Source organism: Pogona vitticeps, chromosome 4 (assembly GCF_051106095.1).
Source record: "Pogona vitticeps strain Pit_001003342236 chromosome 4, PviZW2.1, whole genome shotgun sequence".
Taxonomy (NCBI): domain Eukaryota; kingdom Metazoa; phylum Chordata; class Lepidosauria; order Squamata; family Agamidae; genus Pogona; species Pogona vitticeps.
This window is the reverse complement of record NC_135786.1, coordinates 82,254,639-82,271,924: the sequence shown is the minus strand read 5'-3', so window position 1 is coordinate 82,271,924 and position 17,286 is coordinate 82,254,639. Positions and strand designations below refer to the sequence as shown.

The 17,286-nt window shown below is 39.7% G+C and overlaps 1 protein-coding gene across 5 annotated transcripts in view; it reads left to right on the top strand.

Annotated features, from left to right (window-relative positions):
* The window catches only part of PIGK (phosphatidylinositol glycan anchor biosynthesis class K), a 148,181-nt gene that overhangs the window by 15,141 nt on the left and 115,754 nt on the right, over window positions 1-17,286 (top strand). For all 5 annotated transcript variants that reach the window (XR_012086459.2, XR_012086458.2, XM_020794705.3 and 2 more), the window contains exons 4-8: window positions 9,231-9,366; window positions 10,178-10,289; window positions 13,144-13,240; window positions 14,331-14,448; window positions 16,734-16,844. Coding sequence is in view for 3 of the 5 variants with exons in the window: in XM_020794705.3 (XP_020650364.3) it covers window positions 9,231-9,366; window positions 10,178-10,289; window positions 13,144-13,240; window positions 14,331-14,448; window positions 16,734-16,844 (574 nt within the window). In the remaining 2 variants the exon portion in view is untranslated. The remainder of the gene's footprint in view (window positions 1-9,230; window positions 9,367-10,177; window positions 10,290-13,143; window positions 13,241-14,330; window positions 14,449-16,733; window positions 16,845-17,286) is intronic.

Below are 17,286 nucleotides of genomic sequence, written 5' to 3'. Positions count from 1 at the left end.
CAGTGGAAGTGAAGAACAGATTTAAGAAACTAGATTTGGAGGACAGAGTGACTGAAGAACTATGGCTGGAGGCTCGTAACATTGTACAGTACAGGAGGCAGCAACAAAAACCATCTGAAAGAAAAGGGAATGCAAGAAAGCAAAGTGGCTGTCCAATGAGGCCTTACAAATAGCAGAGAAGAGAAGGGAAATAAAATGCAAGGGAAATAGGGAAAGTTACAGAAATTTGGATGCTGATTTCCAAAGAATAGCAAGGGCCTTCTTAAATGATCAGTGCAAAGAAATAGAGGAAAATAATAGAAAGGGAAAAACCAGAGATCTATTCAAGAAAATTGGAGCTATTAAAGGAACATTTTGTGCATAGATGGACATGATAAAGGAAAAAAAATGACAGGGACCTCACAGAAGCAGAAGACATCAAGAAGAGGTGGCTAGAATACACAGAGGAATTATACCAGAAAGATCCGGATGTCCCGGACAACCCAGATAGTGTGGTTGCTGACCTTGAGCCAGACATATTGGAGAGTGAAGTCAAGTGGGCCTTAGAAAGCCTGGCTAACAACAAGGCCAGTGGAAGTGATGGCATTGCAGTTGAACTATTTAAAATCTTAAAAAATGACGCTGTTAAGGTGCTACACTCAATATGCCAGCAAGTTTGGAAAACTCAGCAGTGGCCAGAGGATTGGAAATATAAAGCCCTAAATGGCTTGGGCACTGGATACCTGAAGGACTGCCTCCTTCCATATGAGCCTACCTGGCAGTTAAGATCTAGTCACGGGGCCCTTTTGAAAGAGCTGTCCCTCAAGGAGGTAGGGGATGGCTATGGAATGCACTCCTGACTGAGATTCGTCTGGCCCCAACGCTGATGACATTTCGGCGCCAGGTCAAAACCTTCCTGTTCCAGAAAGCTTTTAATTGAAATAATATCGGCTGTGGGTCCGATGGCAGTTTTTAGAGTTTGTATTTTAATTGCATTTTAATTGTTTTGACTTTTTATTGTATTTTAAATGTTGTAAGCCACCCAGAGACCTTTGGGTAGTGTGGGCTGCATATAAATTAATTAATTAATTAATTAATAATAAAGATCAGTATACATCCCAATCCCAAAGAAGGGCAGTGCCAAAGAATGCTCCAACTACCCTACAATTGCACTTATTTCACACGGTAGAAAGGTTATGCTCAAAATCCTCCAAGGCAGGCTTCAGCAGTATGTGGACCGAGAACTCCCAGAAGTACAAGCTGGATTTTGAAGGGACAGAGTTCTAGTTCGAGACCAAATTGCTAACATGCGCTGGATTATGGAGAAAGCCAGGTAGTTCCAGAAAAACATCTTCTTCTCCTTCACTGATTATGCAAAAGCCTTTGACTGTGTGGACCACAACATATTATGGCAAGTTCTTAAAGAAAAGGGAGTTCCTGATCACCTTATCTATCTCCTGAGAAATCTATCTCCTGAGAAATCTATATGTGGGACAGGAAGCAACCTTTAGAACTGGATATGGAACAACTGATAGGTTCAGAAATGGGAAAGGAGTACGATAAGGCTGCATATTGTCTCCCTGCTTATTTAACTTATATGCAGAATACATCATGCAAAATGATGGACTGGAGGAATCCCAACCTGGTATTAAGACTTCCAGAAGAAATATCAACAGCCTCAGATATGCAGATGATACCACTCTAATGGCAGAAAGTGAGGAGGAATTAAAGAACCTCTCAATGAGGTTGAAAGAGGAGAGTGCAAAAAATGGTCTGAAGTGCAACATAAAAAAACTAAGATCATGGCCACTGCCCCCATCACCTCCTGGCAAATAGAAGGGGAAGATATGGAGGCAGTGACAGGTTTTACTTTCTTGGGCTCCTTGATCATTGCAGATGGTGACAGCAACCATGAAATTAAAAGACGCCTGCTTCTTGGGAGCAAAGCAATGACAAACCTAGACAACATGTTAAAAAGCAGAGACATCACCTTGCTGACAACAGTCTGCATAGTCAAAGCTATGGTTTTTCCAGTAACGATGTATGGAAGTGAGAGTTGGACCATAAAGAAAGCTGACCGCCGAAGAATTGATGCCTTTGAATTGTGGTGTTGGAGGAGGCTCTTGAGAGTCCACTGGACTGCAAAGAGAACAAACCTATCCATTCAGAAGGAAATCAACCCTGAGTGTTCACTGGAAGGACAGATCCTGAAGCTGAGGCTTTAATACTTTGGCCATCTCATGAGAAGAGAAGACTCCGTGGAAAAGACCCTGATGTTGGGAAAGTGTGAAGGCAAGAGGAGAAGGGGACGACAGAGGATGAGATGGTTGGATAGTGTCATCGAAGCAACCAACATGAATTTGACCCAACTCCGGGAGCCAGTGGAAGACAGGAAGGCCTGGCGTGCTCTGGTCCATGGAGTCACAAAGAGTCGGACACGACTAAATGACTAAACAACAGCAACAAAAAAATCTGATCCACTTTGTCTCCTTTCATAGAAGCTCATGATGAGTATGTTAGCACAACTCCCTCACTTGCCAATTGTGTGGGGAACTTTGACCTTCCATATTTTTTTGGACTTTGTCTCGCAGCATCCCTTATATGGACTGTGCTGTGTTTGTGTGTTTAGTCGTTTAGTCGTGTCCGACTCTTCGTGACCCCATGGACCAGAGCACGCCAGGCCCTCCTGTCTTCTACTGCCTCCCAGAGTTGTGTCAGGTTCATGTTGGTTGCTTCGCAGACACTGTCCAGCCATCTCATCCTTGGTCGTCCCCTTCTCCTCTTGCCATCACACCTTCCTAACATCAAGTTTTTTTCCAAGGACTCTTTTCTTCTCATGAGATGGCCAAAGTACTGGAGCCTCAGCTTCAGGATCTGTCCTTCAAGTGAGCATTCAGGGTTGATTTCCTTTAGAACTGATAGGTTTGTTCTCCTTGCAGTCCAGGGGATTCTCAAGAGCCTCCTCCAGCACCACAATTCAAAGGCATCAATTCTTCGGCGGTCTGCTTTCTTTATGGTCCAGCTCTCACTTCCATACATCACGACAGGAAAAACCATAGCTTTGACTATTCGGACTTTTGTTGGCAAGGTGATGTCTCTGCTTTTCAAGATGCTGTCAAGATTTGTCATCGCTTTCCTCCCAAGAAGAAGGCGCCTTTTAATTTCAGGGCTGCTGTCTCCGTCTGAAGTAATCATGGAGTCCAGGAAGATAAAATTTGACACTGCCTCCATATCTTCCCCTTCTATTTCCCAGGAGGTGATGGGACCAGTGGCCATGATCTTAGTTTTTTTGATGTTGAGTTTCAGACCGTTTTTTGCACTCTCCTCTTTCACTCTCATTACAAGGTTCTTTAATTCCTCCTCACTTTCTGCCATCAGAGTGGTATTATCTGCATATCGGAGGTTGTTGATATTTCTTCCGGCAATCTTAATTCCGGCTTGGGTTTCTTCCAGTCCAGCCTTCCGCATGATGTATTCTGCATATAAGTTAAATAAGCTGGGGGAGAATATACAGCCTTGCCGTACTCCTTTCCCAATTTTGAACCACTCAGTTGTTCCATGACCAGTTCTAACTGTTGCTTCCTGTCCCACATATAGGTTTCTCAGGAGACAGATAAAGTGGTCAGGCACTCCCATTTCTTTAAGAACTTGCCATAGTTTGCTGTGGTCCACACAGTCAAAGGCTTTCGCATAGTCAATGAAGCAGAAGTAGATATTTTTCTGGAACTCTCTGGCTTTCTCCATAATCCAGCGCAAGTTAGCAATTTGGTCTCGAGTTCCTCTGCCTCTTCGGAATCCAGCTTGTACTTCTGGGAGTTCTCGGTCCACATACTGCTGAAGCCTACCTTGGAGGATTTTGAGCATAACCTTGCTAGCGTGCGAAATGAGTGCAATTGTACGGTAGTTGGAGCATTCTTTGGCACTGCCTTTCTTTGGGATTGGGATGTAGACTGATCTTTTCCAATCCTCTGGCCACTGTTGAGTTTTCCAAACTTGCTGGCATATTGAATGTAGCACCTTAACAGCATCATCTTTCAAGATTTTAAATAGTTCAACTGGAATGCCATCACCTCCACTGGCCTTGTTGTTAGCCAGGCTTTCTAAGGCCCACTTGACTTTGCTCTCCAGGATGTCTGGCTCAAGGTCAGCAACTACATTGTCTGGGTTGTCCAGGATATCCAAATCTTTCTGATATAATTCCTCTGTGTATTCTTGCCACCTCTTCTTGACGTCTTCTGCTTCTGTTAGGTCCCTCCCATTTTTGTCTTTTATCATGTTCATCTTTGCGCAAAATGTTCCTCTAATATGTCCAATTTTCCTGAACAGATCTCTGGTCTTTCCTTTTCTGTTATCTTCCTCTATTTCTTTGCATTGTTCATTTAAGAAGGCCCTCTTGTCTCTCCTTGCTATTCTTTGGAAGTCTGAATTCAAGTTTCTGTAACTTTCCCTATCTCCCTTGCATTTTGCTTCCCTTCTCCTCTCTGCTATTTCTAAGGCCTCATTGGACAGCCCCTTTGCTTTCTTGCATTTCCTTTTCTTTGGGATGGTTTTCGTCGCTGCCTCCTGGACAATGTTACGAGCCTCTATCCAAAGTTCTTCAGGCACTCTGTCCACCAAATCTAGTTCCTTAAATCTGTTCTTTACTTCCACTGTGTATTCATAAGGGATTTGGTTTAGATTATACCTGAGTGGCCCAGTGGTTTTTCCTAATCTCTTCAGTCTAAGCTTGAATTTTGCTATGAGAAGCTGATGATCAGAACCGCAGTCAGCTCCAGGTCTTGTTTTTGCTGACTGTATAGAGCTTCTCCATCTTTGGCTGCAGAGAATATAATCAATCTGATTTTGATATTGCCCATCTGGTGATTTCCATGTATAGAGTCGCCTCTTGTGTTGTTGGAAAAGAGTGTTTGTGATGACCAGCTTATTCTCTTGACAAAACTCTATTAGCCTTTGTCCTGCTTCGTTCTGAACTCCAAGGCCAAACTTCCCTGTTGTTCCTTTTATCTCTTGGCTCCCTACTTTAGCATTCCAGTCCCCTAGAATGAGAAGAACATCTTTCTTTGGTGTCAGTTCTAGAAGGTGTTGTAAATCTTCATAGAATTGTTCAATTTCAGTCTCCTCAGCAATGTTGGTTGGTGCATAAACTTGGATTATTGTGATGTTGAATGGTCTGCCTTGGATTCGTATTGACATCATTCTATCATTTTTGAGATTGTATCCCATTACAGCTTTTCCCACTCTTTTGTTGACTATGAGGGCTACTCCATTCCTTCTACGGGATTCTTGCCCACAATAGTAGATATGATAATCATCTGAGCTGAATTCGCCCATTCCTGTCCATTTTAGTTCACTGATGCCCAGGATGTCGATGTTTATTCTTGCCATCTCCTGTTTGACCACCTCCAGCTTCCCAAGGTTCATAGATCTTACATTCCAGGTTCCTATGCAGTATTTTTCTTTGCAGCATTGGATTTTCCTTTCACTTCCAGGCACGTCCACAGCTGAGCGTCCTTTCGGCTTTGGCCCAACCACTTCATTAGCTCTGGAGCTACTTGTACTTGTCCTCCGCTCTTCCTCAGTAGCATGTTGGACGCCTTCCGACCTGCGGGGCCCATCTTCCAGCGTCATATCTTTTAGCCTTTTGTTTCTGATCATGGGGCGTTCTTGGCAAAGATACTGGAGTGGCTTGCCATTTCCTACTCCAGGTGGATTGCATTTAGTCGGAACTCTCCACTATGTCCTGTCCGTCTTGGGTGTCCCTGCACGGCATAGCCCATAGTTTCTCTGAGTTACTCAAGCCCCTTCGCCACGACAAGGCAGCAATCCATGAAGGAGATGGACTGTGCTGGCATGTGCTAATGAGAGTCTGGAAAGGCTGCACAAGGTGCCTGCCCTTGGTTTAATTAGACCAATGATTCTGGTTCCCAACCTTGTGTCCCCAGATGTTTTTGGACTAAAATTCCTACATTCTTCCACCACTAGCTGTGCTGGTCAGGATTTCTGGGAGTTGTAGTCCAGGAATATCTGTGGACCCAAAAGTTGAGAATCACTGAATTAGACTGTCTGCAGTCTCTCTCTCTTTCTCTCTCTCTCTCTCCCCCAAATTCCACATTCCTCTGCTGTGGAACATTCTACTTAACAGTTGCATTCTGCAGTTTTAAAGAAAGACTTGTGACAACATTCCTGCTTCAAAAAAGCTTTTCACTTCATTGCTGGGATGTTTATTTTTCATGCAGTTGCTCCGTCAGCAGTTAAGAATTGATTTTTTTGGTGTAATTTTACTGCCTGATGTTTTTGAGGCTAGAAGATAGGATATAATATGTACAATAGTATAAATGAAGAAGCCCTGTGTTGAGGAAAATATGCAATTACATTTTGAATGACGCTGAAAGGAGTAATTGGATTAATTAGTAAATCCAATACTGAAGGTTTAAAATGTGGACATTAATTGGAACTGTCCTGCTAATAGCATTTATTAATTGCTGTGACACTTACTAGAATATTAAATAATTCTCTGTGATGACGTGAAAGCTGAACAATTTCAGTGCAAGAAGTGTTAAGTGAGTTATATGTTTATTGCTTAACAGTCTTTCATTTTATAGTCTGGTATCTTTCAGATTATAAAAGACTATAGTGCCCGTAATTGGAAAGGCACCGGAAAGAAAAAAGGGCCATAGTTTTTCTATACGAAGCCTATTGTTTATGCCCACAGTTGTGGTGGGGATGAAAAAACATTAATTCTGGGTTAATTAATGCAGAGCACAATGAGACAGTATTGTACATATCCCCTGAAGAAATTTTCCAAATAACAAATGCTTTGGCATTTGACAAATCATTTCAAAATTTCTTCTGTTTTGCAATAATATAGTAATTATTTTAATAGGTTAATCACTTAGAAGCTTGGCCATTTATTGGTTTTAAAAATTGTCATTGAATGACAGCCTTAATTATGAGAAAGTACTTTGGGCTCTCCTTCAATTTCCAGATTTCTGGGTATTGGCAGTTCAATGCTGTCCCCAGACATTGCCATACATTTGATTTATATAGGTGTACATTAGAAATGCTGGACTCTTTTTCAGTGATCTCAGAAGTCTTTGTGCCAGTGAATCCTTCTAGATACAACCCTATATGGTGAGATCTTACAATTTCAAGCTCCTCTGAACAGTGGTCTTCTTTTTTTAAAAAAAGGATCCTTGAGAACTATATGTGGATGGTGGTCCATTCATCTGTTCTTCTCATTGTTTAATGGGACATTGCTAGAATCTGTCAGCTTCACGCTGTAATGTGCAGAGTTATCTGATTGAAGAAACACACACACACTCTTCTTCTGTACTAAAAGACACGTGTATTAACAAATATACAAATATACAAACTGTCAGAACTTCGGCGTAGCAGGCAAAATATAGACAAACTGGCATAGAGGATAGTAGCATAGGAAAGAAGGAGAAGATACATTAATGTCCACACTGTTCACTTATATACAGTTACACATTTCGTTCTATCCAATCACTGGAAGTATTGCATCATCTTCCTCCACCTGGGTGTCACCTCTTCTCCAGGCATTGCATCATCTTCTCCTTTCTCACAGTGACTCAGCAGTCACACAGCTGTTCATTATGGCAGCTCATTAATGTTACATTCAATAACTGTTCAGGCCTATAAAATTACAGTATCTTGACAGAATCTTCCATTTTATACCACGGGTAGTCTCAGCTAGTGGGTAGATGGATTACGTGAGTTCTGGGACTGGTGGTATCATCTTGCTGGCAGATCTGTACAGCCAACATTCCCTAGGTCTCTTAATGCAGCAGGCAAAATCTCTGGGCTTGGCTTGACCATTTGTGATGTTTGCCATTTCCCAAAAAAACAGTTAAAGCTGTAAATAATAAGGCAAAGGCATGCTTGTAGTGATTTTGCTATTTATAAACTGAATATTAAAGCTGGAGCAAACGTTTTATTAGCAGAGTTTGGAAAAGTGACTTTTTGAGACTACAAATACCTAACCAATGTTATCGCTGGGCATGTTGGCTGGGGGATTCTGGGAAATATAAAAAGTAACCGTTATTTGGTTTTCATGTGGGAATTAGTAATTGAGACCCAGACAAAGCAGTGTTCCCTGTCACAACAAAGCTAATAACAGTTTATTCTTCAGGTTAAATAGTCTTTAGATGGAGAATAAGCAGAGAGCTTTATTCACGTCTATATTGCTGTAAGAATTAAGAACAACAAGGTTGCTTTCTGTTGTTTTGATGAGAAAAGTAATTTAATAGGGAAGAGACATATATGTACGAGATAGGAAATATCTGGATATAGCTTAAATTATCAACAGTAAATAAATAACATCAACAGTACTTATCCTTTCAAAAGAATGGTTTTAGCAGCTAAACCTTGCATAGAACCCACACGTTCTTAATTCTTTCTCCCAAGTTCAAGCTACTGACTGTGATGATTCAGAAGACTGGAAATCTCTTGTTCAAACTCTTATCATGACCTAAGATGTGAGACACAAGAAGAGAAGGGGTATACTTTGTTTTTGGAGTCAATTGTGCCTCTCTTATCATCATACCTAGTTCTAGTCTGATGGGACAGGACCATGAATCACTTATCATCATACTAGCCAAGATAAATTCACTTGTATTCTTTTTGTGTGTTTGCATAGGATTAAGAGAATGGGTGCCATTCAAGAGCAGTGCTGTTCTTCATCAATATAATTTATTGGGATCACTTAAAGTTTTTTACATTATTTTTTCCTTTTCAAATGTACTCTTTATTCAGGGCTTCAAAGAAAAGTTGTCTTGTCTAACAATAAAAGCAATTAGAAGAAAGCTTTTCAGCTCCAAGCATAGCTGCCTCAAATTCTTGCTTGTTGATGCACTGCACTGTGCCCCCACTTTTCAGGGGGCATGTAGTTTCCCCTCCCCTCTTCTGTAATGAAACAGAATGGAATAAATGGTGTTGTTTCTAATTATTGGGAATGTATCCAATATATTTGACAAGAGATTTTCTTCTCTTTGAGAGGCGATGGGCTGGTATAATTTGGACATGCGTTTGTTTTTTTGATAAATGAATTCTGGGCTGTCAAACTTAAATGGTTTCTTGAAATGCACAGTGTCTAGTGTGCTTAACAGTTTAATATTTTGTGAAAAGTACAAGCAAGCAAGCAAACTTTTACAATTTGTACTTTTTGTCAATGAGTTTGTTATTGTATTCAAACTGTACAGTATAATATAAATTTTCTTCTTCCCCATCAGCCATATAGTCTTGATGCTTGCAGATGATATGGCCTGCAATCCACGGAATCCAAGTCCAGCTACTGTGTTTAGTCACAAAAACATGGAACTGAATGTCTATGGAGATGATGTGGAAGTGGATTACAGAAGCTATGAGGTTAAGTATTAAGTACATTCTGAGTTCAGTGCTTTGTTGCTTGTTGGTCTGGTTGTAAAGGACAGGTGGCTTTTCATAAGATGTCTGCTTGACTTGTGGGAGTCTGGTCACAACAATAGGGAAAGAATTGTAATTAAAGATGTGTCTCTGTAGGAAGAAGTTTAGAACATTTACCTTCTGCATTTGACTTCCTGAAAGACAATTAACATTTAATGACGTGTGTTTCGAGATGTTGGTTTTAGTGTCTTTCACGAGCCTGATTATGCAAGTGCTTCTTGAGGCTTGTAAATCTGTATTCAGAACTAGCAGATGTGATGTTTTATAATTTCTTTGCTTGTTGTCCAGATGGATAGTCTCTGATCAAACGTTTCAACCACCAGAATCTTATTTTCTGTCAGTCTCTCAGAGAGTCTAAGCCTTAAAATATATTTATTAACATTTTGCCATGGTAACACACTGTAACATTTTGCTGGATAAGCACATGTGTAGGTCGGCTCACATAAATGAAGCCACACAGCGTGATGAGTGTTCAAATCAATGAAGACAAGAATGTTAGCCATTGTAACTTTGCATAGCAAACTTCATTACTTTTCAGTGATTAAAAAGTGCATAAATGACTGGACTGAAAAGATACTGCAAGATTGTATCAATGAAATGTAGCGGTGTAGTCTGGTTTGTTGATCTGTTAATGAATTGTGCTAAATATTAGGGCATTTTAAAATTGGGCAATTCTTTTTCCAGAACCCTCTTTGAATAATTAAAATGTGCAGTCTGTATAACAGTTATGAAAAAAAAGTTTCTTCGTATTTAGGTTACTGTGGAGAACTTCTTGCGAGTGTTGACAGGCAGAATCCCAGCAAGTGCACCTCGCTCGAAACGTCTTCTTTCTGATGACAGAAGCAATATTCTGATATATATGACAGGTAACTGTGTTTTCTTCTGCAATTACTACGATAAGCAACACAACCCATATTGAATAGCAACTGTCAAATGGGCTTGTTCCATTCTAAGCTCAATACTTAATCTCACAGCATGACTTCTCTTCCAAATAAACTTACTAAGCCGGAGAAAAGAAAGGATGTTTATTAATTTAAAATATGAGACTGCCAGTGAAACCCAACCTTGTTTGTGTTATCAATCAGACACCTAGAAATATGTATTTGGAGAAATATTTTGGCTTACCTTCTTCTTAAACATAGAGGGCCACATATAGCATATCTGTGAGATGGAAAGCACCTATGAATCTACATTTTTGTAGATACACAAATGTGTATGTGTGTGATGAGCACATGTGCATGTCTCTGTGTGTGAGTGATTAAAGCAACAACTAGAGATGGGGGTATTCATATACGAATATTCCTGCGCAGCTGGAGTTAACAAGGGTCTGCTTATATGTCCACTGCCACCGCCGGCCGCGCTCATCCTTCCAGTCACTCCCAAGCGCTGTTTTCTTCCCGGTCAGCTAGCCACTTCTGGCAGAGGGAGGGAGGACGAGTCTTCCTGCAAGGCTGCCGAGTGGTTAGCCGAGTGGGGCTCCGGAGTGATTGGAAGGAAGAGAGGGGCCATCACCAGAGTTAACTTCAGCTGCATGAGGATATTAGTTTTCGTCTACTAATACGAATACCCCCATCTCTAGAAACAACTATGAATATGATGTACGTGTGGTCCTGCTGCTTATAGTTCTGCAAGTCTCTCAGTGCATTTTGCTATTATTTGAGATCAGCCTTCCATGCTTTAAAAGCATGAAGAAAGCATTCTTTTCATATTCATGTTTCTATGTGGATTCCCCATAGACTGCCTGTTAAACATGAATGGTGTGTGTTAAACAAAGAGGGGTGCATGAAATAAAGAGGGGTGCATGCCCGGTCTCTCAATCACCTGAGAAATTTTTCATCTAATACCATGATGAGGACTGCTGTCTGCAGCCAGTCAGAACACATGGAGGGGACCAAGAATTCTGATCTCAAAAAAGACCTTGGATTGGTTGGAACCTGATCAGTCTTCTTTCTTTGTTTCATTCATTCCTTGTGGTTTTCGAGCTCATGGTGCCTTCTGTTTTGTGCTAATTGTCTGCCTGGTTGCTTACTTGTTCTTCTCTATCTTGGATCCTTCTAATTTTTTCCATGGTTTGGTGAGTCCATCGTCCTATTTGTTTGTATCAAATTCACGGTTGCCACCAGGCAACATCCGTGTTCCAACATGCTTCCTTGAGATTATTTTTTGGATTCCTCCTTCGCATCTACTGATTTCTTTGGTGATTTTTGTTGACTGGTCTTATTCCTTTCTTGGATTTTTTGCTGCCTGTTACTACGCTAAATTCAAAGAAAAACAAAGGCAACTGGTGGTGGGAGAGAAATCCCTCCCCCATTCCAGTCAGTTTGGTTTGGGGAATTTAACCTTATTTTTGTGCTGGGTGGATTTGATTAAAAGCAATTTGATTTAAACCATGATTTAATTTTTTTAAAAAATCAGATTTTGATTATTTAAAATTTAAGAATAAAAAAATGAAAATAAAGAAACATCTATTTAAATTGCAATTAAAATTTAAATATATATTTTTATTTAAATCATAATTTAAATGGATATTTTTTTAAAAAATCATAGATTTTTGTCCATCCTATTTTTGTACCTTTATTTGCACACTTGCTTGTTTTCTTGGTTTTTGACAAATGGGGCTTCTTATTTTGCTGTTTTTTCCCTCTTGTGTGGGAGCTGCTTCTCTGGTAGATTTTTTATATTGTTGTTTGGTTTGTGTACTGCATATTTATTTTATTAAAGGCATGTATTTTGATGTTTAATTTCAGGACTGTTTCATTTGGTGATGGTGGTTGGTTGTAATGCTGTTTGCTATTGGAGTAGATTGATTCTCCATTGCTTTGCCTCTGTTTTCTGAGAGGTAGTATTATGGGTACTTTAGAGATTTTTTGGGCTAGCTCCAGAAAACACAAGTGGAGGAAAATGACTCGGAATCACCCAACAGAAGTGGTCCCTTGCATGCTAAACAAAAAGACCAGTGCATGAAAAATAGAAAAACAAAGAGCCTCCTCCCCAAAAGAACAGAAAACAAAACCCAAAAAGTTTTGTCATGCACATCATGAAACAGTTGACTTTCTCATATATGCCAGATTTGTGGGGTGCTGGTAGTTTTTATATAAAAGATGCATATAGAATAGGTGTAATGAAAGGAGAGAACGGATTGGCATGGGGAGGAGGAGTTAGCCTGTTAAAATATGGAAGAGTACTCCATACTGATGACTGCCCGTTGTGGACTGCCCTGATTAGTACAAAACTTCATGATTACACATATAAATTTCTCTCTCTGATCTTGTTCTGATGAATCTGTTGTGTTGTGGTTTTAACGAATACCCCCCCCCATTTATTCCTATTAATTTCAAAACAGTATAATCTGCATTGAACCAATCATGCACAGATGCTCTGCCTTGCTCATCAACAGAGTATATGGATAAGAGGGGTAAGCAATAAGGGAGATAGGAACAATTTGTTTATACTTAATTGGTTCAATGTGAATTGAACTGTTTTGCAACTTTAAAAATTTGGCCACTTTGGGGCCGAAATGGGAGATATAAATCAAATATTCTGAACAAGCTTTATTGCTAAAAACTGTAGGGTATAACAATATACCAATAGTAACACAATATATATATAGATATATAGCACTGACATAACATATTTATTTATAAAATAAATGAATTGAATAAGTCCGTAATAAACTTTGTTTTGGAACCATGTCAGTATATTTTATGCTTCCCCCCCCAGGCCATGGTGGAAATGGATTCTTGAAATTTCAAGATTCTGAAGAAATCACAAATGTAGAACTTGCAGATGCCTTTGAACAGATGTGGCAGAAAAGGAGGTAATCTCTTATTCCCATCTTTCTTACACAATGAATGAAAATTGCTAGTGCACAACCCCTGCTCCTGTCTCCCCCAGTTTACTCAGAAGGGAAGGCAAGTCACTGTTTGCAATATTACTGCTTCAGAGTGCTGTAGATGCTATCAGTATAAATTGTGGCTGCACTAATTTCCAGAAAATACAATCACAATTTCTTTAAGATTGTTTCACTTTATTTTCATTGGAGCAGGAATGTACAGTACTCCTAAGTCTTTGTAAGTACATTACAATAGCTACCTCTGAATCAGAAACTAGGGGTGTCATTATAAAACTAATTTTACTAACTGTTTCATGACATCACAAGGTTACCTTTATGTTGCTCAAAAGCTGATTTCTCTCCATATACTTCACTGAAAAAAAATATGTTAATATTACATCTATTGCTTAAAAAGACATACATATAAAGCAAAAAAACTGAAATCCCAACAGCTATTGAGAAATGTTATTGTTAAGTAATTTTCCATCTAAATTAATATGAGAAGTATTTGCATCAAATGAAACTTGTATTACTGCGGTGATGTTAAGCTCTTGAGTACCTTACAGAAGGAAGTGATAATTAATTGATTAAATACAGTATAATTAAATAAACCAATTAAGTCTTTTAGAATGCATTCCTATGGGCATTCCTATATGTACTTACTTGGGAGTAAGCTGGGCATAGTTTTGATGAGACATACGATTTTCATTTTAAACATCACCCCTTGGTTATTTTCAATCCAGGAAGCTGGGGGCTTATATTATGATTTGTTTATCACACAATGCAATATGGCTTGCATTAGACTTTGCCTTTACTGATGATTTGAGATAGTGTTCTGTTCATGGGGCTACATGAAACTGTCAGTGCTGAGGAATAAGAAGACAAAAGTCAATTGTTTCCTTCCCACTAAAAGGATTTTACTTTTTTTAAACACCAGTGACGATTGTTACAGAATGTATGAAAAGATGAACCATTTGGCTACTAATTAAAGGTGTTAATAAGTACAAAATGATCAATATACACAGTGGTCTAGAATTGGAGAGGATGAAAACAAAATACGCCTATTTCTTTCCAGGTACAATGAATTACTCTTTATCATTGATACATGCCAAGGTGCATCCATGTATGAGCGATTTTATTCTCCCAACATAATGGCACTGGCAAGTAGCCAAGTTGGAGAAGACTCACTTTCAGTAAGTATATAGCTTTCATTTTCTTCATTAACAATAACTTGATATGGTGTGGTCTACTCTCATAATGATAACATCTGCCCTGCTTTAAATTTGGTGATAAATCTGCCTGAATCTGTTGAATATGAATATTACATTCTGCTGGCATGTGCTATCCCCTGCCTCCTGCAACATGCAAAATGGGTTCTGCATCTGCAGAAATCAATGGGTGCGTTTTTCTAGATACTTGCTCTTGTCCAAGCACTTAGCAGAAGCTATGCAGTGTCCCATAATCCCAAGAATTTCTCTCTCTCTCTCTCTCTCTCTCTCTCTCTCTCTTTGTTTATTCATTATGTAACATACACATATACATTATGTAATGTGTAAATATATGTTATGTAATGTCTAGATGAACATTAAAGAGAACTAAAATTAGAAATTTTTGAGAAAATACCAACTTTAAAAAAAGCAGATGAATGTAGAGGGATTATTTTGCACTCAGAAAAGCCTCTGATGACATAGGCTTAATTGCTTTTTAACTTAGGGCTCTGTATAGAGCCTCCAAACGATAGCATTTAAAGAAACTGAGGAAAGTCTATTAGCTGTTTCAGTCACTGTGGGTCAAAATGATGTGTTGGATAAGGAACATCCCCCTTCCCATTGCCTCTAGCAATTTAGAACAGTATTTTTCTGCCTTTTTGGCCTGAGGCCACTAAATCCATGTTGAGCTATTCTTGAAATGTGTGTTCTCCACAAACAGCCGTGACCCTTCTGTTGTTGCTTTCAACAAGCCAACATAACAAACTAAATGAGGGAGAGTTCAGTATATATGTAGGCTCCTCATGTGAACCTCAAGACCAAGAAATGGGTTCTGGCTCACATGGAGAGCCTGTACCAATATAGTAGCTGCTCTCTCTTCAGATTGTCATTTTCAGCATGCAAAAGTGACAGTAGAGGGGAAGATTGGCCACTCTCCTCATTGTGTGTGGAGACCACACATTTCAAGAATGACTGAATAAGGCTTAATATTTTAATAGATGTAACAGAAGGACCATAACTAAATTTAGCATGGAGGGGATCAGATGACCTTCTCCATGTGTTAAATCAGAGTTCCCCAGCCCCCTCCAGGACCAGGCCGCAGCCACAGATCTCCTAACCCGCCCCCCTGTGAGTGCCCCCCGCAAGCGCCGTTGCATGCATGTGCGTGAGCATGTTCCGCCCACTGCAAGCGCACTGTGTGCATGCGTGCAAGCACCCCCTGAGAGAGTGCTGTGCGCATGCTCGTGAGTGACCTCTGGCCCCCTGTGGGTGCACCACACCCATGAAAGCGTGCCATGTCCCCCCAACCAGTCCGTGGTTGGGAAAAGGTTGGGGACCACTGTTTTAAAGAACACACAAAAGAGATCTTGGAGCTATCCAAGCTGACTCCACTATATGGCATGTTTTCTTGTGCATTATGGGTTGCAGGAGTTCTATATATATGCATGTCTCTATATGCAGGCACATCCCCTTCTAACATTCTTAGACTTCAACCACTGCTCTTTCTGCTGAATGTGTGGTGCCCCCCTTTAAAAAAACACACCCCATCCTAAATAACATAAAAAGGATGAACATTCCTTGATGCAACCAAAGTTAGATTATTGTTTACTGGCCAATAGAAATAAGGGGCTTGTTGCATTTTAAAAAAATCTTCTCATGCATGTTTTCCCCTTATAGAGTACCTCTCATAATGGACCAATGCACAATTATTGCTTAGTGTAAGTGTGATTCCCTCGTGTGCCACACATTGGACATTTAGATTGCCCTGGATACCCCACCCTGCTGCATCTCTAAGAAAGCACACAAAACTCTAAATTAATTAATTGATGGATACAGGTGTGGGATCATTTAAAATAACCCCTCATGAGAGCTAAGCCCCCCATTTTTTAAAAGAGAGAAGGTGGCAGGCTGAAATAAAGAAGCTGGAACCATAACCACAACACCCCCTGCAGCAGTATTTTGTAGACCCCAGCAGCTTCTAAACAATGGGGAAATGAAATAGTATATAGTGTAAACAGATAAGCACAGTGCTGTACATGAAGCTGATTGATTTACAATTCAGCTCTCATTAATAGGTAACCATCCCCTATTTTTTTGGCCACGCTTTGGATAATTGTGTTTTCCACAAAGAATAATTACAAACATGTTATATATGCAATGTTGTCTTCCTCATTACTCCACATTATTGTTTTTTAATGGTATATTCAGTAACAGACCATGTTCTGTAATATATATATTCCATAATACTCACGATTATGTTCATTTGCCAGCATCAACCAGATTTTGGAATTGGAGTTCATTTGATGGACAGGTATACATTTTATGTTTTGGAGTTCTTGGAAGAAATTCATCCAGCTAGCCAGACCAATATGAATGACCTTGTAAGTACGCAACTATTTATTTATTTATTTATTTATTTATTTATTTATTTATTTATTTATTTATTTATTTATTTATTTATTTGAATTTTATCCCGCCCCTCTAGACAATGTCTACTCAGGGCGGCTTACATATTTAATTCATCATAGTTCATCATAAACTACTGTATTTTTTGCTCCATAAGACGCACTTCCCCCTAAAAAACAGACTACACCCCTAAGTGACAATGTCCAAACTGGGCCCAAGTAGCCGTTTTCCCTCCCTGATGTCATGAGACCCGTTAGTGTCACAAGTCTCAGGTGTGAAGGGGGAGCAGGTGTTATCGCTCTCACTCTCTCATGCTGGTCATTGGAAGCTGCACGTGGCACCTGATGGTAATGAACTATTTGAGGATCTGAAAAAATGAATCATTGCTCTACATAAAGATGGCCTAGGCTATAAGAA